The sequence below is a fragment of the Drosophila subpulchrella genome, chromosome 3L (assembly GCF_014743375.2).
Source record: "Drosophila subpulchrella strain 33 F10 #4 breed RU33 chromosome 3L, RU_Dsub_v1.1 Primary Assembly, whole genome shotgun sequence".
NCBI classification, from domain to species: domain Eukaryota; kingdom Metazoa; phylum Arthropoda; class Insecta; order Diptera; family Drosophilidae; genus Drosophila; species Drosophila subpulchrella.
The window spans coordinates 6,367,498-6,391,285 of NC_050612.1; the positions used below are offsets into that span (position 1 = coordinate 6,367,498).

Here is a 23,788-nt window from a genome sequence, read left to right on the forward strand (position 1 = left end):
ATAAGGAGCAACACGACAGCGACGACGACGAAGAAGAAGAAGCAGCAGCAATGCGTGAAACGCGAAAGCAAAGTGAAATTCAAGACAACAACAACAAACACAAAAGCGTAGCGGCTAACAGAAACCGTTATTCAACAATTTCTTGAATAAAACAACAACAGCAACAACAACAAAAGCATACAAGTGAAAGAAGGCACAAAATACTGGTTTACACAAAATAAAAAAAGATAAAGCAAAAGAAAGAAAGCAAAGAGAGAAAAAGTTGCTGCACGAGAAATTTTGTACGTGTATCGTCTCCCCATTTCTATCTCTGCATGTGTGTGTGTGTGTGAAGTAAAGTGAAAAGCAATGCTGCAAGGAATTACAACAGTCGGTTTACAATAAACATATAACAGTAAACGGGATTAAGGGCCACAACAGAAAGGAGAAACTAAAGCGAATTACTGGAACATCTCAAGGTGAGTAAAAGCCAAACGCATTTTCGGATGCGTTTTCCTAAAAGTGCGTGCTTTAATTAAGCTGTTGCTATGTCTTATTTCTTATTGGCTGTAAGTGCTGGCATAACCAAAAAACAAAGGCGTTAAATTGAGGGACGGAGAGGGATAGCATGCTGTTTCACATTTTTGGAAGCATGCGAAATGTCTACAGGTGGCTTATTTACAGTTACTTTCTTGATAACAGCTGCTGGGTCTTCTCATCTTTCTTTTTCCATTCTCCCTGCACAAAGCTCTTCTTAAAAGCTTCTCACGCTCGTCAAAGAATTTCGGCGTTTTACGTCTAATCGCCATCTAATTAACGGTAAAAGCCAGTGCTCAATGAAAACGATTATCTGAGATTGCTAGACGATTTTTTCCTTTTCATTCACTTGAAGATATAACTCAAAAAATTCAGTCACTCATTTTTATGTGTTCTTAAGAATACAAAATCAATAGTTATTAATAAAACTCAAACTGTTCAGATAGTCACAGATAGTCAATCAAAAATATTTTAATGATAAATAAAAAAAGTATAAGGTTTTGGTTTACGAATAGTTAATTAATTAAATAAATACTAAAGTTGTGCTGTTTTACCGTATAATGTTAAGTCGATGTTCTGCAGTTCATCCAACAATTTGTTGGCCAAAATGATGGTTTTGCAGAATTTGAGTTATAGAACATATTGTATTTTGAAATACAGAGGGTTAGCTATAAACTTTATTGCCAATTAAATATTTATACATATAAAGAAGTCGGGTTTGAAAGGTTTCAAGTTATTACATAAATATTTCTCCAAGTTATAGAAGAAAGCATTTTTAATTATTAAATAAACTGGGATTTTGTACTTTTTAATAAGATGGCAAATTGGTCATTAGCTGTCCGAATTTGTTTACATAAATTCGAAATAATTACACATTTTCAGTTAATTGTTTCTTGAACTATTTACATGACTAACTGGTTGTCATGGATACACGACATACGTTTTATCGTGGGATGTTTAATGACCTTAACATTCTACGGAATTATATTTTAAGCAACCCAGATGCATCGTGCATTCCCAATGACTATGTTTGCATAGCTCGATCAAATAGTTGGAATAGCCCCAGTTCTGCGGATTCGCTGACCGCTCCAAGTCACGTTTCTCTGTTCAAGTTGTTATCAGCTTGTAAACCGATACTAGGGCAAATATATGTGTTTTATTTATTTCTCTCTTGAAAATAGTCCATTGGATTCATTAATTAACCAAAGCAAACAGAACATAGGGTAGAGAAGTAGCCAAACAGTGTTTAGTAAACATGAACATGGATTTACTCCAAGTAAAGCTGCCTTAAAAATTTTAAAATGTAACCAGATGTGCAACTATGCGAACTGTAGCTACAAAAATATTAAACTTAATTATAAAAACTAAACAATCAATGGAGCAACATAAACTACTAAAGCGCTAAGTCGTATAAAATATATATTAATGTATATGTGTAAGAAACTTACCTCATTCAGCACACTGCGATAGAATTATTTAACTTATATTAAAAATGACAAACCTGTAGCATTATCAAGTGATTAAGTAAGCCTATTTAAAAAGTAAACAACTGACCTGCTACTAGGAAAATCAATATATCAAGTTCAGAACCTTTAACGTCGATTTTTGTTTGTGGGTAGATATAGTACATAGTCCATTTTATCGATGTTACGATGTTGTGATATTGTGTTTCCTCGTTTTTTGGCTAATCTGTAACACGAAATAGGTCGGAACCGTTTACAGAAACTGATAACGCACCAAAAACAATAAAAACGCTTACAATGTTTGGCCGACCATCATTCGATTTGTTGATAAATGGTTTCAAATGGAAGTAAAAAATCGAGAATGGAGCGATTGAACTGTTTGCTCTGTACAGCTGTGCGCGATTCGTTAAGGTTGATAATTAGTTGTAGTCAATCCGAACCGCCCCTCCATCCCCCTATACTTTACCTATCTACGCCTATTGTACGCTTAAACGGTTTCTGTTTTATGTGCTGTTCTTTTTCCCTCGTTGTTGCTTTTTGCTAAAAGCAAAAAGCGTTTAACCGGTTTGTTTCGAAACAAACAGAGAAAACCGAAAACAGAACAAGCCAAGATTATGGTGTGTGTGTGTAAGTTGGCTCTGATGAATAACGTTAACTTGAAGAAATATCTGTTGGATTTTGTATCTCGTGTGGAAGCTGGCTAAATCGGATGGGAATGGCTATGAGCGGATGGCACTCACGGGAAAAATGTTGACACCTTCGTTACTGAGCAAACAACATTCTCTTGCAGTAGTTCCTAATCAAACGAGTCTGTTATTAAGTTTTTAACAAGACAATTTACAATTGCACATCTCTACATGTTTGTTTAATATTAATAGCCATAATAAACCCCATTTTAAACTTTCCTTTTCTTATATGTACAAATAAACAGTTCTATCTGCTCATTTAAATACTTTAAATACACATATAAGAATGAATAAAAGTCAACTATCTTGGCACTTTCAACCTTATCTCTCTGATAGCCTATCAAGTAATTTCATTGTTGCATGAAATTAAGAACTTATAAAGGTATCAAATTTCAGCCAAATCGACTTTCCGGGATTATACTGCAATTACTTATCAATAAATTTGGAATACTTATATGTATTTGCTATAAATAGAACCAAAGTGAATGAATTTTTTGTGTATAAGAAAGCCAAGACAGTTTAGAACGTGTTTTGAATATAAATCTGCTTCAGTCACGCAGCCATTGTCAATAAAATTTCACCGAGACTCTGAATGTTTTATTGCTAGCTTCGCCGGCTTACCAAAATTTACTGAGATAAGAACTTTTTCGCCTTTAAACTCCCATCATTTTGAACTTTGGTCTGAAAACTTTGTGGGGGCCGTAGAAGTGCTCATAAATTCAAGTTGAAACCCCTTCTATTTGCTGCTTCATTTCACCTATCACATGGCTGCACCTCCGCCTCCGAAATGGTTTTCCACACAGTTTCCCTTCGCTTTTTTGTGTACTTTTTTTAAAAAGCAACTATAAATTTACTTTGTCTGCCCTTTTTGCCAGCTTTTGTTTACTTGGTTTATTTTTAGTGAGCGCATAGATACACACACATATCTAACAATTCACCAACTCATTTGCTGACTAGACAAAATTGCAAAATAAATACTAAAATCACTTAAACTTCCCCCATTTCGCTGTCATATTCAGATTTCAGCCAGGAAAATTTACGTTTTCACTGTATGCAATATCATTTCACAAACAATTGTGTGACTCAACGGGAAAATATTTTTATTCAGTTTTTGGGCTCTCCAAGTTGGCCACTTTCTGTTAGAGTCTCGAATTGCCTGCCAAACTTGTTGTTCTCATTTTGCTGGGATTACATTGTGTTCTGTGCAATTTGACACCTGTTGGAGTGTGAAATGAATTTTGAAGTTGCAAAACTCCGTTTACAAAGTTGAATGAATGAGATATGAAAGCAAACAACAAATTAAGGTAAATGAACCTTTTCAATGAAGTATTTAAAGTGGAATCAACAGGGTTTATTTAATACATTTAATTAAAACTCGCTTAAATACTGATTGTTTATGAATGCTTTATAAAGTGAATAAATTTCCGATTATTACTTTTTCGATTAGCATGGAAAAATTATAATACAACATGAATAAAAAATGTTATTTAAATTATTAAAATCCATCTGCCTTAAACCTTAGTTCAACTTTCATTAAGTGGAAATCATCAAAAATATTTTTCTTCAAACATTCTAAAGATTATATTTATATATTTAAGTTCCTCTTCAAAAACTTGTTTTCCACGCTCAAAAACTTTCAGAAAACACTTGACATATTATACACCATGTTTTTAGGCTTTGTTTTAAGATGAGAATAATAAATTTCACTATACCACTTTCTAAACACCGATTAGTTTAAGTAACTAAAACTTGATTTTCTACAAATGTTCCTTATGAAATAGTATTAGGCGCTTAATGCGCTCAAGTATTTTAACAATAATATGCTTTTCTATTAAATTTATAAATTGTCAAATGATTTCCCCAGCCGTTTTGCCACTCAACAAAAGACATCTCGTTGTGTCCGTTATTATTTTATTTTTCTTCGCTGATTGTGGCTTTTCCCATGCAATTTCATAATTTTCCTGATTAGTTTGTTAAGTAGAAAGCAGAACGGAACTGAAGTAACACTAATGACAATAATCAGAACACATGCGAGTGAGCGGTGCAATGCAAATGGAATTTGTGTCACTCGTTTAGCGTGATCTAATTTCATATAATGCCGTTTGTTACCTTATAAATTGAATCGAATGGGAATGAGAAAATTGGAACGGTACAAGGTGTGAAATTTGGGTTAATTTATTACGTTTCATTTGAATAATTGTCGAAAATTTTATGGTAAATTATAGGTACTTCTTATGTCTCTCACAGGGATTTTCCGACATGTAAAGTTCAGTGAAGATCTATATTTTGTTTTTAAAATACTTGAGACGTTATCTGAGTCACACGATCGAAAATATTGTACAAATTGTATCATATGTAGGTTGGTCATAGGAGATTGCACATTCTACTCTGTTATTAAATACTCTATGCAATATGCTTTGTGATTTAAATAAAAATGCTAATTATAACAGCTAACTTTAATATTGATGACTCAAAAATGTTTTAAGTTGTATTTGAATGTGATTTGTTAGTCATAAATGTTTATACGTATTAATTCTTAGATAATCATCTAAAAGTAAGCAGAGAATGACTTTTATACATATCTATGTGTATTTATAACATTATTTTGAGTCACTTAGTATATGTAAACGCCTAAGAAGCATTACTTCTATGTTTAAATATATTATTAAAAATATTTTTAGACCTCAACTTATTTTTTTTTTTAAATAGTGTAAAATCTTACAGATTTAAAAACCATTAAGGGAATTGATACAGTATAATCGTTTAAATCCTTATGGAAAACTATAGAAAATATTTTACTTTTCATTATTAGTATATTGGTTTCTATAGGTTTAATTTTCTTTCTTTTCCTAAACTTCGCTTACCAATTTTAACTCTTCCACTCCCATATCTTTTCTGTTATCTTTTTCGCTTTTCCTCTTCCTCTTGAAGGTATTGCACAAACTCATAATTTTAAGCAATTAAATCATTGTATGACAAATTGACTTCAAAAAGCAATGAAAAAGTGCCAGCAACAATAAAACAATTACAGCAACGATGAAAAACCATACATACATATGTATGCATGTACATTGGACATACTACAACAAAACGAAACTTGCGGCAATGAAAACGCAACAACAATTGCAAATAAAATGCTAATAAATTGAAATGAAATTAACAAAAACAACAAGGGAAGCACGACAACTGCTGGTTGTTGTTGTTCTTCTCCTTCTTCTTCTGTCTGTTGTTGTTGTTCAGTTAGAAAGAGAGAGCGCGCAAAAAAAACGTGTGCACATTAGAAAGGGAGGGGGAAGTGGGAGGGAGAGGGCGGCAGTCGTTGACATTGTTGTTATCTTAAATTGTCCCGCTTACTTGCTGTTTTGTTGTTGTTATTGCTGTTCTTGCTGTTGTTTCCTTAGCTTCTGTTTATTTGATTTTGTCATCATCTTAATGCAAACAGCGAGTGTGCGAGGGAGATAGTGCCACGTCGACGGGGTCGCTCCGTCCTTGTCTCGCCCCGCGTTTTATGTGTATTACAACATTTTTTGCGGCGGCGACATAAATTCTATAGATACAGATACAAGCGTACTTCGAGATACAGATACAAAAAAAGAGTACACAAACCGATACAGATACAACAGCGATTCACTCACTAATTTATGTGTGCGTTGTTGGCCCCCAAAGGCGTACAACAACAACAATAATAACAACAACAATGGCGAGGAGAAAAGATCTCAATGATCATGGGTTCTCTGCCATCATTATCATAATTATTTGGACGATCATCTGCTCGATTTTTGGCACTCGTTTTCATTCTCCTTCAGCTCACACAAAAGTATCTCAACGCCTCAACTTTTCATCTTTATATGCAAATACATTTCAAACAAAACTGCTGTTCGGTATTCACGGTGAGCCCTCTGTGTTAAAGAAGTTTTGAATGTCACAGTGAACACATTCCATGTGGCGAAAACAATTCGATTTTGTATGTTTATTGCATCGAGTGTGTGCTGTTTTATTCATAAATCAATCGAAATGATCGGTTTTATTTTAGTTTTTATTTATATTTAATAGACAGGACTTAAGATTAAGACCGAGAATTCTCTAATATTTCATTTAATACTTGTTGCTTTGTATATATGTGAATATTTTTAATATTCTTATATGCCTGTATATATATTTGCTTAATTCATTTTATTAAAGAAGCATTTTCTGGCTAAAGCCGGTTTCATAAAAATAACATGTTTAATTGAGTATGCACATCACACATATATTAGTTATTAAAGTTAATAATACATCTCAGTTTTTATAGTACAGTGTTTATTTAGTCAGGAGAAATTCCAATTGAATTACCTGGAAATATGTTTGCACAGCAATGTGTTCTTAAAAGGTAATAAATTCTGATTTCATCTGCGAAGAACCTGGGGTTCCCATAAATTCTTTTGAAATCAATGTAAATATGTGGATCTGGGAACTATTTGTAAAGTCGGGCTTTGGAAAAATAAATTTTAAGTTGCTCCGCAAATTTCCATTTTATAATTGCTGTGGGTTTAAAATTATAAACAAAAAATAGATAAGAATATGTGAAAGTTAATTAGAAATACAGTTCAGGAATAAATTAAATTTTAAGTAGGTTATACTAAAGGTATAAACGTAAACGGCCTTGTTTTGCTTTTATTTTTTTGTGCCGATTAGCTCATGCAAAATTCTTAGCTTATCTAACTTTTGTTTGTTCTAGCAAAAAATAGTTACTCACTTAAAATAATAAAATGAACATGTTTCTTGCAATTTTTATGTACATACATCATACAAGAAAACAATATAATATAAACTTTTGCAACTCAAAAATAAACGGTAAACTTTACTCGAGGTCAGAAAGTGTCTATGTTTTATTAGCTACTTGTAGAGCATATCGGCACGTTTTTGATTACTTTATCATTTCATTTTTCTAGCTAATACGTTTTAATTCTGTGGAAAATTCTTATTTATCAACTTATATCAATCGAACTAAGAAGTTTTTATAATCTACAGCAAAACAATCCATTTCAACTTCAAGAAGTGCAGTGAATGTAAATTAAAATATTCTAAATTCTTTCTAAAGAAACTACAAATTGAATTTTAGTAGTTAAAATTATGTAGTTTTGGTGTTGAAAAGTATTATTTAAACATATGTTTAGCCCAAAAAATTTACGGAAGACATGAATCCATTTTGTTTTGTGTGCATGTACAATGCATAAAAGTAGATTAAATTCTGCGAAAACGTTATCGCGAGCTGAAAAAAAACGAAAAATAAATACTTACTCCACAAGTACCAATAATTATAAAAACAAGTATGTCAAGTACATAAGTAATATAAGTATATTAACTAAAAAGCGAGACTTTTATCCAAAATCGAAGGCAATTTTCACGACATTTTGTACGGAATTGTATGTTTTCCACCCGAAATTTACGCCACAGTACAAAGTTTCAGTCGAGGTGGCGGGCACAACCAAATGATTTAAATACATACAGATGCATAATAAAGTAAAAAAACGAATTCGGGAGAACGTTAGCCCGTGGCCACAGTTTGTAGATTGTAGAGGTCAAGGCTATAATGCTTTCTATACGTATGGGGCGTTCGTGAGGGTCTGATACGAACGAGCGGCGGAAAAAGTGCAAATAAATTGTGACGCATTTTTATTTTGTTATTGCAAATGATATAAATACACCGAACGGCAGTGCACACAGTTGGACAAAAGCACAGATACAGATACAGATACAGATACATGTGTGCCCCACTCAAACGAAATGAAAAACGCTAAATGCGAACGAGAAATGTGAAAAAGAGAAGCCGACGTAAGAGCACAACGAACTTTTGCGAAATGTGAAATTATAAAACAAAGCGCGCGGCGTAGGCAACACCAGAAACAGCAACAATAATAAAAAACAGAGGCATTAAACCATCTACATGCACACAGCTGCAGCAAAACCAATACCAAAACCGAATTCCAACGGCAACAGGCTCAACAAATGCCAAATTAAAATGCTAAAAAAGAGCTAAAAACAAAACAAGCCGCAATGTTTGCTATGGTGTTGACTTGTTTTTGTTTTTCGGCACTGTCTCTTTCCAACACTCCAAACCCAAGTTTGTTTGTTTTAAGCCAAGGCCAAGCCGAGGGAATTTTTCACTGCCTCTTCTGTTTTTTTGGTATTTGTATCTTTTTATTTCCAAACACAACCCGCCTGTAAAAATGTAAATTTTGAATTGCAAATATGTACTCAAAACAAAGGCTAAAAGAAAATAAACAACAGAGGGAGAAAAGATAAGGGAAAACGCGAATGAAGTGAAATGTTTGCCTAAACACGAAGGGGAAAGCTTGATAGTTGATTAGGATAGATTGTGGCTTTTTAATGAGCCACCAAGTTCATTCACTCGGGGAAATCGAAAGGAACTTTTAATCAAATGGGTTAACCTTCAAAAATTAATTGCGTAAAGGTCTTGTAGCGGAACTAATTAAATATATTATTTGTCTGGGTAAGCTGTTAATCACTTTTATTTTTTATAGTTAATCATTTAAATTTAAAATCATTTTCTACCCAAACTAGTTTCTAATAATTTTACTTTTTTTATGAGAAACAATTCTTTTATGTCGATTTTTAAAAGTCGAAACACGCAATTTTTGAGTTGATGCTGAAATCTTGATTGCTAATATTTTGTAACATGTACAAATTTGTATAATATTTTTAATACATAGAGCTTTAGAAGTTTAAAAGTTTGGTATAAATGCTCGGAATTCTTTTTTTTGACATGTCACTCTGATAGTAAATGAGATTCAAAAGGTATTTCATTAACTTTCTTTTAATATGTATGTACAATGTACATATGGATAGACTGATCAAATCCTACCTTTTTTCTTATTGGCCTCCAAGTTTTGCTTGGCCTCGAAGCGTTTGGTTATTTGGGCCTTGAGTTCGTTGGGATGGTTGGGGGTAATGATGCAAACCATGTTTTATGTTCCAATCATCGTACAGCTGATTCCGAACATAATTGCTTAACATTAATAAATGATTGAGTTTAAAAATAATCTAAATAGCTTTCAAAATATTTAGTTCCCAAACAAAGAATTTATGTTAAATAAGAATATTTCAAACTTGCACTTAATATCGTTTTTCGTACTTGCTTATCGCATCAACCATACATCAAAATTAGAACAGACAATTGCTTGACGCTTATGAATGATTGAATGTCAATCTTATTGGTTTTATTTTAAATGGTTTTTAAAAATGTATTTAACCCTCAGTTGATATTGATTTTTCATATTTGCTTATGTGCTAGGAAACCAATTAAAGCTGTTAATTAGAAAAAAAAACAATCAATTTACTTGCACCATTTTAAAATCGTTTAAAACATGCCATTCGATTATTTATAGCTGTAGTTTATGCTGCCTTAAACAAATTAACAGGTCTGGCCAACTTGAAAAGGTACAGATGTACATACATTTTAGGTATTCACTACATATGTATGTATAGAAAATGACAATTAACAATGTCGAACACGCCCACAACACAACAACACAAACCAATTTCGTTAAATAACTTTTGACGGGCTCCGTCAGCTTTTTGTGCGCAAATCGAAAAAGATTTCTTGTTTTGTCTCTGCTAACTATTTGTTTTCTTCTATTTTTATTTCAGTATTTGTTGTTGTTTATAATAGATGTGATTGTGGGGGCCTTTCGCCCAGAGCTATGGGTTTTCGCTTATTCACGCTAATGTTTTTATCTCTGTCATAATTTCGTATAAATGGTTGTTCTAGCCATTATCTCTCTATTTGTTTATGTACTTGTTAATCAGGCAACACGTGAGTATAGTGTTAGTTTTGGGGTCGGTCAGTCCGTTGGTAATCCCCCATAATTGATAACGCGTTGAAGGTGCTCATAAGAATTAAGGACTTTGGATTGATTAGTCTTTTAATTTTCACTGTTGCTCTGGGAACGGTTTTCGCGAATATTGAAAAACGCGAATGAACTTGGAGGGGTAGATAGATCCACGGGCGGCCTTATCGCTATAGCATATGGTTGAAATTCGAAATTCCGCTCTGAACACGAGCCGACGAACTGCAAGAGAACTCAAGGCGTCTTATCTGTAACTTTTTTATAGCTTGCAGCAATTTTAATTTTTAATTATGAGCAGACAACTTTAAATCACAATTGATTGGGTTGAACCTAAAGATTACACAACATATCTATGAGTTGTACCTTATTAAATTGATTTAAATTATGAACATGGTAAGAGAAATATTAGGCAAAGTAAAAACTAAACTTGTAACTAATTATGTAATTTTTGTTATTGAGAATAAAATAGAATTCGGATTTCATATACTTAGTTGTCTTTGTACTAAATACATTTTAGTTTTTGACACATCTATACGCCAAGACACAAAGCATTTTTTCAGGTCGAACACTTCTGAGTTAATCCAAATCCAAATTTGTGTCCAATTTCTCTTAGTTTCGCCATAAATGAATCATTTTGGGGCATTTTGTGCTGTGCTCGGTTCATTGGAAAGTCAGTTTATTTTCGTGCACGTTCTTTAGAAAGTCGTTGAACTGTTTGCACTTCCCTCTCGCCACCACTCTCCCTTCCCCTCGTAATATCCCTCTTTCTCCCACGAATTATTTTGTAAAAGGCAAACAGATCTTTTAAGTTTATTTGTTTTTAGCAATTTCATCATCATGTGGAATTTGTTGAAATTAGAATGAGTATCTTGTCGACTTGAACTTTTATAGCCACAATAAATACTGTGAAAATGACAAACAAAAACCCAAGAAGATTAAACTTTGACTTTGGAATATTTCCTGAAAAATATACGTACTTCTTTGAATGTTCTTTTATTGTTCTCGTAATGGGCTAAGCTAAATGCTTGATTCATTCAACAAACAATAAATGGGAGACTTTGAGATTGAAAGCTTAAGGAAAGAATTTATCTTGAAGAATAGAAAAAAGAATGGGTGTACTATAATGATATATTAATAGTTATATTCGGTTTATTATATCAAGATTTTAAATTTTTCAATTCGCTTTGTATTGATGTTATTCAATTAATTTCATATTTTTACAAGGCTCGTGTGATGGTTACTACATTTTTGGCTTGGAGTAGCTGATTCTGCTCTATTTTATTTCATTGCCATAATCAAGTGACCAAAGTTAATTTAATTTTAAGCAAATTAACAAAGAATAGTGCCTTCTATATTTATTTATTCCATGTTGTTTCTGATGCATTGCATTTGAACTATATACTTTAAATTTCCAAATGGATTGTTATTATTATGAGAGTAATACTTTGCTTACACACTTATAAGCGATTGAATTATATTATGCTCTAGATTAAGTGATGAACACATTTCGCAATTATTAATTAGTGGTTTGTACTTTATTTCAGGCCACCATCATGGAACCCAACCGACATCACGAATATCAGACACATCATCAGCCGCATCCGTCGATGCAGCACCACCCAACGCATCCACATCACCAGCCAGCGCATCACCAACCACCGCACCACCCACAGCAACCGATCCACCAGCATCACCCACCGCCTCCACAGCAGCAGCAGCAGCAACAACCACCACCGCCGCAGCAGATCCACCAACAGCAGCATCCACATCACTACCAGCAGCTGCATCACCACCCCACGAGCTCCACAGCGGTGGGCAGTTCCTCCTCCGCCAGCTATGGCAATCACCATCCGCAGCATCACACCACAGCCTTGGCCGAGGATCAGCGATCCCGGACGGGGATGTACATGGGCAGAAGCAGTCAGCCTGGCTTGCCACCACCTCCGCATCCGCCGGCACAGGGATCAGGCCCATCTGGTCCCAGTGGCAGCGATCCCCATATGCAATACTACACCTCAAACCAAAATTTGGCCCTGAAGAAGATGCCCGATCCGCATCCCAGTTGGAGCTACAAAAGCCAAGCTGTTCCGGCTCCGGCTTCGGCGCCCGGTTTGCGGCAGCATGGGAATCCCGGCCTGTATCAAACAGGTAGCACTGCCTACTGGCCGCCACCGGATGAGCAGATGCATCACCAGCAGCCGTCCAGGTATGCCTATGGGAAGCCAGGAGGCCCCATATCGGGATCGAGACCCATGCCGGGACCCCTGCCAAACAGTCAGCGATACTACAGCGAGGACATCAAGTACTCCACAGTACCTGCCGCCTCCAAGGTGGTCACCTACGCACCACCAGCCAGCTCCTCGCAGCCACAGCCACCGCCACCCACCTCCAGCTCGTCAGCCAACTCATCATCCGTCCGCCACTATGAACTCGAACATGTGGTTAATCCTAGTAATCCTAGTAACGAGCACCAGCAACCGAGTCCCAACTACGGCAGGAAGTGTCCGCCGCACTACGAAACTCCGCCGGAGCAGAGGAGTGCAGGGGCCACGCCCAATTCGACGGGCGCGCCCACATCCACATCGCACCACCAGAGCCTGTACATCCCGATGCCGACGTTTAGTACGGAAAAGTTCCAAACCACCGTACACAATGCGATCGAGAAGTACGTGAGGGAAACTCCCGGACCCAGTTTGGAATATCCCAGAGGTGGTGCAGCAGCTGGTGTGGGAGCTACCGGTGGAGCAGCCTATGGCCGGACTGGTTACTACAATCAGCAGCCGGTGAAGAACTCCAAAACGGCTCCGCCTACTCCACAAACTGCCACCTCTAGTTATGTGAAGATGGAACCAGAGCACGCTCTTACCGGCAGTTTGCCGCAACCCACGAGATCCTCGCTTTATCACAATCCCTACAACGTGGAGAGCAGGGAAAGGGATTCCTCGCCGGCTATGGCCACTGTGCCGGCACCACATGGGTATCCAACCAAGTATGGAAAGCTGATACAGCAGCAACATGCCGGCGGAGTGGGAACGACTAGCTCTGCGCCCTACTCAAGTTACTACCATCAGGGAACTCCCTCGCCAGCGGCGGGAGCAGTGGCTTCGCCCACGCCAGCACCAGCACCGCCGCCTGCGGGAGCACCGGGAACGATTATGGTTCCCGGGACGGCAGTGGGTGCCGGTATCCCTCAGCACAGTAGCCAACCTGCTCCTGCGCCCGTCAACAGTCAGCAACCCGCCTCATCCTCTAGCAATGCCAACTACTCCACCCTGCAGGTATATCCTCACGGACCGGATATATGCTACCAACCAGGAAGTCAATCCCAGGCGCAAAGCCAAAGCCAGAGTCATCCCAATCCCGCCAAAAAACCACCAACCGTAACTAAACCCAACTATCGTGCTTTGATCAACGATATGTTGAAAAGAAATACAGCTAGCGAGCAGGAACTCAATCTGCAGATCATCAAGAAGACTCTCAATATGGAGCCGCCAGCGAGGAATCATCCCGCACCAAGTAGAGTCATTCAACAGGCTGCTGCACCCGCTCCTCCAGCGGTTTCGTCTGCTCCTCATCCGCCACCGCCACCGATCCATTCACCATTGGATTTATCCATGCGTACGGTCAAGCAGACTGCGGATTCCACGGAGTACAAGTACCAGAGACCCAGCACGGATTACAAGCTACCACAGGCGGGTTTGGGTGGAGGTTTGGGCCTGCCCAGGTTCGACATCACACCCAACTTCTCGGCGGCAACCAGAAGCGGAGCACCCACGAGTCCGGCGCCAACAGCTGTGATACGACAGGCTCCGGCTTTACCGGCAGCAGCACCCCTTCCACCCACGGTTTCAGTTCCTCCGGTAGCGGCTGCACCGGCCCTGGTAATCAAAACCCTTCAGCAGATGCGTCCTAGTGTGGTGGAAACTAATCCGTTTGCCAAGCGACAGCAACAGCTACCGCCAGAAACGAGCATTGTCCAGGTGAACAAGCCTCCGGTGGAACTGATGCCCACCCCTTCGCCGAGTCCCCACAACAGCAGCAATCCCAACTACCTGGGTAGGAAACGGCACCTGCAGGAGTATAACCAAGCCGCAGCCAAGCAGGCAAGATTGGATGCGGAATCTTCAGGATCTCTAGTCCCGGGAGCACCCCTTATTGCTGCTCCCACATCCGTGGTTGTAGTAGCTCCAGTGCCTGTGATTGCTGTCAATGAACAGGCGCTGGCCGCCAAGCGGGAAAGGGAAATGCAACCCGCGGGCCTGCCAGAGTCCTCCACTTCCGCCAGTACAGTTCCCAAGGTGGAACCCCGGATTCGCACCAAGGCCGAGCTCAAGGGTTTCACATTTACGCCACCTGTGCTGGTCACCTCCACCACCAATGCTTCCAGTACAATCTCACCACCCAGGACGCCACCTAACCAGGTTACTAATCACATACAAATTAAGCTAGAGCCCGCGCCACCAAAGGCGGCAGATTTGGGTCTAGAGGAGGAACTCAGTTTGGGTAACCTGATGGACTGGGGCAGTACATGCAATAATCTCGTCGAGCAATTACTCAGCAAGGTGGTGGTGCCACCTGCGTTACCAGTCAGCACCGGCATCAAACTGGAGCTCAGTGAAGATGACCTGCCAGTGGCCCGCATTCTCAAGAGGCAACCTCTGGCAGCAGTAGCTCCCGCTGGAGGAGATGCCGAATCGGCCACCACGCAATTAACCACAACCACCAACGGAATCTCTTCGTCTTTGGGCAATGGCAGTGGCCAAAAGAAGCTGAGCAAAGTGGAGAGGGAGAAGAAGCGTCTGCAGCAGGAGCAAAGGATTGCCGCCCGCTTGGCGCCCAAGGAGGGTGAAAGTAGTTCTTCGGAGAGCGACACCACGGAGCTTCACAAGCGTAACTCCGCGCGGCAGAAGAAACCCCTTCTGCGAAAGGGAAGGGCAAGGCAAAGATCTCCGGAAGCAGCCAGCATCCAGCAGAGCAGCGACGAGGAGCAGGAGAAAGTGAACCAGAGGCTTAGCCGCAGTCAAACCTCCAGCGAGGAAAGTAAAACGAAAGCCACCTCCACAAAAAAGGAAGTGAAAAAGGAGGCGAAGACTCCCAATAACAAGGCCAACAATAACACCTCTCTGACCAAAACCAGCAAGAAACAATTCGATGCTTCCAGCCAAAACAAATCCAAAAGTGAGGAGAATCCTAAGCAGGAAAGTCAGGAGAGCAGCTCCTCGGAAAGTCACGAGGAAGATGAGGATGAAGACGAGGACGATCAGGAGGAGGAGGAAGAGGATGAAGAACCCGAGGAGGACGACGAAGGAGAACAGGACAAGAAGAAGGAGAAGCGAGTGGGCAGACGACCAGGCACCACCCTCAAAAAACGCATTGCCCACAATCTGAACACCATGACCCGCTCCAAACATCGCAAGGAACTGGAGCTCCAGTTGGCCAACAGTAAGGTTCTTCGCAATGACAAGATCATTAGGAACTCCACTACCAAGATTAAGAGGAAGTATGTCCGCAAAGTGGTGGACAGCAAAAAGGAGATGATGGTCACGCGTTTGAGAAATAAGCGTGGTTTGAACTCGGATTTGGGACCACTGAATGGTAGGAACGCCAAGCTGAAGGGCACCAAGGTGGGCAACAGTCCCGGAAAGCCAGCGAAGACTTCGCCTCAGCAGCAATTGTACCTGGAAGAGTATCGCTATAAGTTGGCTTTAAAAATTCCCCACCGCCTGATCTCGATTAATAAGCTGAACAAAGTGGCAGCCTCGCTGCCGGACTTGGAACGTCGTGATCTCGGCCAGGAACTGGCCTGTTTTAAGAGGAATAGACCCAAGACCAAGGCGGCTAGTAAGCAGGATTCCACACCGAAATCCATAATTGATGTGCTCCACTTGAGAGTGACCAATGGCAGTACGGCTGGTACTCAGAGGAAGATCTCCGTCTCGGCTCCCGCCTCCACCATTCTCCAGATCCACAGTGAAACCTCGCAAACTTCGGCCTCCACTTCACTGTATGAGCAGCCCCAGCAGGAACCCACGGATAACCAGTCGCTGGATGATCTCAGCAAGCGGCACTTTAGCATCTTCGACACCAAAGTGCTGCAGAGCAAAACCCGCACAGAAACCAAGCTGCAGAAGCACCGGGAAATCATCCGTGAGATTTTCGTCGGTCCGGAACGTCCGGCCTCGGCTCCGCCAGAATGTGCCCAAGAGGCGGATGCTGGCGATGCCATTAGTTACCAGAAATACGAGGAGTTTCTGCAGCAAATGAACAGCATTGCCAGTGCCAATGACAACAAGTTGACCAGGAGATCTCTGATGGAGGATAAGTCTGCCACGGCTCCCCAGTGTCCGCACAAGCGAAAGTATCGTTGCAGGAAGGGCAGCTCGGGTTTCGATTACATACGAAAGAAGAAGCGACCCACTCCGACCCAGAATCAGAATCAGAATCACAACCAAAACCAGAACCATAGCCAGTCTTCCAGTCAGTTGACACAACATCTTCTGGAACACAATCAGAGTGCGGCGGATGAGCGGTTGGATGATACGGATAGCACCATTGCAGGCAGTTCCCATCTGCCTCCGAAGGTCAAAACCGAGATGGACGTCTGTCGGGAGATCCAGAAGTGGGTGCTCAACAAGGGAGTAGGTCAGAGCACCATGCACAAGGCTGCCCGCCAGGGGTTGATCGATGTGGTGGTCTACTGCCTGGATCATCTGAACATGAACCCGGATCAGAAGGACAATGCCGGCTACACTCCCCTCCACGAGGCGTGCACCCAGGGATGGCTGGAGATCGCCAGGATCCTGCTCCAGTTTGGAGCCAATCACTCGGAGGCGGCTCAATCTGGAATTAGGCCACTGCATGGAGCCATCGAAAATGATCACGAGGAGGTGGTGCGCCTGCTGCTCTCCTATGGCGCCGATCCGTTGCTGGCAACGTACTCAGGTTGGTTTCGGTTGGTTAACATTTTGGAGTTAGTTCTTACCCACCTTTTTTATTTAGGTCAAACCCCGCTGATGTTAGCTTCAAGCAAGTTGATGCGTGGCATTCTGCGCGCTCACCTCAGCGATGCACAAAGTGCGGCCGCTGACATAAAGCCGATGAGATTCCATGGGCCTTGGGAGATATTTGGTGAGTGGAAAAATGAAAGCCATGTTGCTGAGAGAACAGTTGCGTTGTACTATGCACTAAGGAAGATATTTATTTATTGGCAAACCCGGTATTTTGGAAAAATACTTCTTAAAACTAGTTAAAATAGTAAAATTAAAAATATTAAATAGAATACGAAAAGATAAAGACAAATATATTAAAAAAATTATGAAATGTAGCCTATAAGAGGTTATAGGTAACAGGTAGTCTATATAACTATGACCGCTGTCGGTATGAACGCTGTGATCTTGAACACTATAAATGCTAGGATTAAGCATGCAGATTCTAGAGATTCTTTTGCAGCGCTAAGTGGTTTTAGGATGCCCTCTCTACTGCGCACGTTTGTGGCTCCCACATTTTCTAAGATTTTGTTCCATTGTTTTGTATTGTCCCAATCGGACCATTGGTTAATAAGTTTTGACCCTATGCCGTTATCTAGCAAAAACATGTTCTTGGAATTCACAGCCACTATATAAAAATAAAGAGTTTAAAATGTAAAGAAGATAAAATGTGAACATTTATGTCCTTAGCCTCTATATATGGTATATTTATTTAGTCGAGACATTCGTCTATATTGTTTCTTTTAAGTTATTATGGTAAAGAGTCAAGCACAATAAATATAGTACAATCAAAAACTTAAAGCTTATAAATTTAAATCAACATTTGATGGCTCTTCCCAGATTTTTGATGCATTTCTTATCAATCCACTTACTTATCCATAAATAATTATCTTGCAGATGCTAAGGAGTATGGTTATGATATATTCGATAGTGTACCGAATACAGCTTGTGATATGAGCAGAGCTCTACGTAGAGAAAGGAAGGAGGCCAAGCAGCAGAGGATGAGCCACAGCAACAGCAACAGCACCAGGAACTCGAATGTCAACGGCAACGACCTGTTACCCGCCAAAAAGGAGGTGCAGGAGCCGGAGGACTTGGACCAGGAGCGGGTGAAAACGATCAAGCAGAATGGGGAGACAAGTGCAACAAAGACTGGATCAGCGACTACGACAACAACGATGGTTAAACTGGAACCAGGAACCGACGAGGATAGCAATAACAATAAGAACAACGACGAGCTAAATGCTAATGTTGAAAATAATTTAGTAACAAGCGTTGTGAATGTCAAGAATGAAGTGAAGAAGGAAGTGGATGCTGAGACAGAAGGGGTACCGGAAGCGAATAGGATTAGTAGGAGTAGGCTAGACGACGATCAGACGGACATCGAGACAATGGATAGTGAATTGAATGGTGATATTTTTGAATTTGAAGAGGCCGATGTGCCCTTGCCACCACTGTACTTGCTCAAAGACGAGGGCAGTGATAAATGGGTACTACTCAACGATTTGTGCAATTTACTTAAAGTTAAATCGAAGGATACGTTGCTCAACAAGGTGAGATTAAAGTGAAAGTGAAAAATGGTGTGGGATTTAAAGGATACAAAATTGTTCAAGACTTTCTTTAAGATTACCGCCAAGTTTTATTGCGAAATAAACCTTTTAAAATCATGTACTTAAAGATTGTTAGTAATTGAATTCCATTTAATAGTTTTGAATATAACTGGAATTAAAAAAAGGCATTAAAGTCGATTTTACTATTATTTCAAAGCACTACATCTTCAAATTTTAATATATTCTTCTCCTATTTTCACAGCTCTGTCCGAGCAACAGCAACGCGCTGGCCAGTAGTCAGAAGCACCTGCTCCGGGAGTTCAAGATCGATGATTTCCTGGAGAAGGCCACCTGCCTGCAGCTGCTGTGCGCCGGTGAAAAGTTGAACATGTTCAGCTCCTCGAAGGTTGTGCTCATCAAATACAACGACAGTGTGCGGAACTTGTTGGGCGTGAAGACCATTTTAATGAAATTTTAACCGAGATATACATAGCGATAGGACGAGGCATGATCCAGAATAACTTAGAAAATGATGAACAGATGAACCTAGTACTAACTGAACTTAGAGTGTTAAGTGCAAACAAATATGGAAACACTATTAGTACGAATATAATTATAGATTTATATACTATACATATGTATATTTTAGCTAGTAGCTAGTTTTTACTCACACGTCTTTGTCTTTGGAAGATGAAGTCTTTTTTAAAGGAAATTAAATTAGAGCTAATGCAAAGTGATACAAAGGTGCTATACACACTCAAAACGAAGAATAACGGAAATGATTGGAAATTTTAGAGAGAGAATATTGAGAAAATCTGGAATCTTTAGAGATTGGCTGCAACTATGCAATTCAAATGTAGAACAAACGAAAGCGAGAAGTGAAAGGTAGGGAAACGAAAGGAAAATGTATGCCAGCCAAGCAGCTAATAAATCGATATATGCTTACAGATATATCTAGGGATAAAGTGTAATCTATGGTTTTTAAAAAAGCAAACAAATTAGCTAAAGTATAAAGTAAATAATAATTATTGTAATAATATTAAAACAGCAACAAAGGCGTATTTATGTATTATGTATTTTTAAATGAAATTATTAACATAATATATGAAATATATGTATACACAATATGATCCAACTATAATGTAAATCAATTTTCAGATAGGTTTGTAATTTTCTATGTAATGTACGTGTGTAAGTTTTGTGCAACTATAAAAGAAAACAAAAAAAAAAACAAAAGAAATTTAACAAAAAACTGATAATGAGAAACAAAATAAATGCAAAGTGAAATTTTGGCAATTTATATGTGTTTTTTGTTTTCATCTCTGTCCTATCCTACATATATTATCCTAACTCCAAAAAATAAACTGATTTATATTTTGATATAGTTTTAGCTGTTAAATTAAAAATTAGTTGACCGATTTCACAAGGAAGGAATTCACATTTTCCATCATGATGGAATTAGTAACATTTCGAAAAGTGTTGTAAGAGTCATAATTGATCTGCGTGGTAATACTACTGTATAAAAGTAGTTCCCAAAGTAGACGAGCATCAAACAGAGCTTTATCGCGTCTTCCCCGCTTTTGTAATACTACTCCGATGCCAACGGTTTGGATTCGAGTCTCCAACGTCAATCAAAGGAAATTAGTGCTTGCTGGCGAGATTTTTCGGCTCTTTATAAAAACCAAAGCAACAACATTTTTTATTTTGTTGACCACTTTTTCTATTTCCTATGTGCATTTGAGCCCGTTTTCTAGATTGATTTAAAACTAAAAACGGGTTTTAAACTAGAATGTGACTAAAATATTTTATACAAAAAGTATTTGATGTAAAGTCGAAATGTAGTTATCTATTTCACCTTTTTAACCCATAGCGGCTATCGGTCGGACAGATTTTTTGACCTGATATTGGTATATACAAATAACAATGTGATTAGCAAAGTTTCCTGTCTTGTTAACTAACTAAATGGAATCTTTAGGATATAGGTGTCGGATCCTAGCCGTTTTCAGGCATCATCTACGTGCACATATTTTGTGGTGATTACATAGATTTCAATCGGTAGCTTTCAAACTGAGCTTACAAACGGTGTTGAAGCAGACGGACGGACTCGTCTAGTTATGCTGATCAAGAATATATATACTTTATAGGGTCGGAAACGTCTAATTCACTGCGTTTAATTATAATACTCTCCGCAAAGGTATTAAAGCGAGTCTTGCTCAAGACTCGAACATTGCGTTCCCTGTTTGTTTTAAGATACATATTAATCAAAAAATGCAAGATTACTAATGCCCACAGTTGTATTTTGAAATTCATTAGTTGGGGTAAACTAATATGTTTTCAAATTATAGCAAATAATATTTTTGTTTGTTTTTGGAAAACAACCCCAACGATCTACACCAGGGTCATAACATTTTTTATAAAACTATCTTTATAATTATTATTTTTGATGACTCATGAAAACTAAGGCTTGAATCGTTATAGATGAGTACAAAAAGAAAGTCATCTGTAATGATTACTTGTGAGTTTAATTTTATAAAACTCATTACGCGGTTGCTGCCATTGAATTAGAAAATTGTACATGATTTAAATTGGTTTTTGTTGGTTTAAACTTGTATTTAATCATTAACCTTCTTTAAAAATTGTCATTTTTGTAGGTACTTTTTTGTCATAACATTCGATTAAGCTGCGAGACCTTAGAAGTCTTTTCGCAACACCCAGTTTAAAATGAGTTTACGGATTGAATTTTGTTAGTTCTTGGTTAAAATGAGACAATCTTTAGTAATTAGTGACAATTCGAGCTAAAAAATTCGCGAACCATTTGACCTAAAGAACTCGCGAGTAAAACGTAATCAGTTCGATGCTAAGCTTTTGATTAAGTCTTAATCATGTTTTGGTTTTGAGTTTTATAAAAGGTTCAAGGAACCATTTTAGCTATATTTCTAGTCTGGGCTCAAAAAGTTCTCATGTCATTAATTAGTTACTTTGAAAACGATTTTCTTTAAACTGTGACGTGATGGAAGGTTTCCAAGTTTGAGGTAGTAATCTGTAGGTCAAATCGTTTCAAATTTTAAGGCCATCACTCTTGGCCAAAAAAAAATTTTTGTCGACATCATCAATAATAACTATTGCCTCTAATAAAAAAATAATAAATAATTTTTAGCAATGATTTTCAAAAATACATGTTGCAATCAATAATGACCAATTTGGGGCTCAATAGTGTTATAGATTATTACTTTACTCTTTTTCTACAACCTAATATTTTTCTTAAAATTTTAAAGTGTAATTACTTGATAAAAAATATAATACTTTCTGTTCACAAAATTTTATATCAAAAGCTAGTGTATACATAAGTCGGAGGTGCGTTTTTCACATTTTATCTTCTTGAAAGGAGTTTTACCTTTTGGAGCATTTACCGTTGGAGCATTTCGCACCACCCCCGTCAACAATCTCCTTTTCGAAGCCCAATTGATGCCAATAGAGCTAAGGTTTGAAATGAACATAGCAAAGATGTGCAAGGCATTACTGTTCGCAGCAAACACCCCAATCCAAACCATCCTACATAAAATAAATAAGTCTAAACGAAGACCCAGACTCCAATCAGTCTTACGTCAAGCATTCCAATTTTCCAAAGATAATGGCACATTTACGGCACCTATAAAACCATACAAACAAAAGACACCACCATGGTTTTTCTCAAAAGACACGGTTAACCTTTCTCTGCACCATACAACAAAGGCAATCACTACCAACAAAAATGTATACCTCTCAAGGAAAACTTTCATAACTACGGATTTATCTACACGGACGGTTCCAAATCCGCCCAAGGAGTATCCTATAGCATCACGACAGAAACAACTGTAATTAAAACAGACATTCTTCCGACACTCAGCTCAATTTATACAGCAGAGGTGGCAGCCATCTATGCTGCATGTAAATATGCTGACAAACAAAATAAAAAAGTGGTTATCTGCTCTGACTCCCTGTCTGCTGTAACTTCAGTTACCAACACCAATAACCAATCTTTCTATACCGTTCGTATTCGAGACATCCTCAACCGCCACCAACCAAAGATTATGTTACTGTGGATTCCAGGCCATAACAATATTCCTGGTAACGACACAGCAGACCTAGCAGCAAAAGAAGCTCACAAATTCCCTCAGGTTATGGAATGCAACTATAACTTCACAGACACACAGTTATTCATTAAAAATAATTTTAAAAAACAAATGGAATCGATCTGGCAAAACGCATCTGAACCACTACAAATATTTCAACGAAAAAAATTTTTTCAAAAATCATTTTGCTTATATTTTTAATGATTTTGTAAAGGTGACAATGTCGGAAAAAATTTGTATGAAAACGAGAAAAATATGGCTAAAATGCATGTTTCTAAGCATTTTCAAAAAATCATAAAAAATATAAGCAAAATGATTTTTGAAAAATTCTTTTTGCAGTTGCTGTTATTTTTGTTAGAAGAAACTTTTTGCATCAAAAAATTTAAGTTTTCAGGTCGAGGCAAAAAAGTTCAAAAAGGACATTTTCACACAAATTCGTCCTTTTCAATAAGTACTGAATGGGTTAAGAAATGTATTGTATCATTCAAACGGCATTTAAATTACCTTTCCATTGATGCCAAAGTTAACAAGATGTAAGTTCAAATAATGAGTATACTTAACTTTATTTTTGTGAAAATACTTTTGACCACCCTTGTAAAAATTTTGTTAATAACTATATACCTAT

The 23,788-nt window shown here is 38.3% G+C and overlaps 1 protein-coding gene across 1 annotated transcript; it reads left to right on the forward strand.

The window, feature by feature from the left end:
- Positions 1-149: 149 nt before the first annotated feature.
- Positions 150-19,682, forward strand: LOC119552639 (protein piccolo). Its single transcript, XM_037862330.1, has 5 exons — positions 150-458; positions 12,060-17,457; positions 17,515-17,643; positions 18,399-19,054; positions 19,314-19,682. Exons 2-5 carry the CDS (start codon positions 12,069-12,071, stop codon positions 19,527-19,529), a joined length of 6,390 nt encoding a protein of 2,129 aa, XP_037718258.1. The 5' UTR covers positions 150-458; positions 12,060-12,068; the 3' UTR covers positions 19,530-19,682.
- Positions 19,683-23,788: the final 4,106 nt, after the last annotated feature.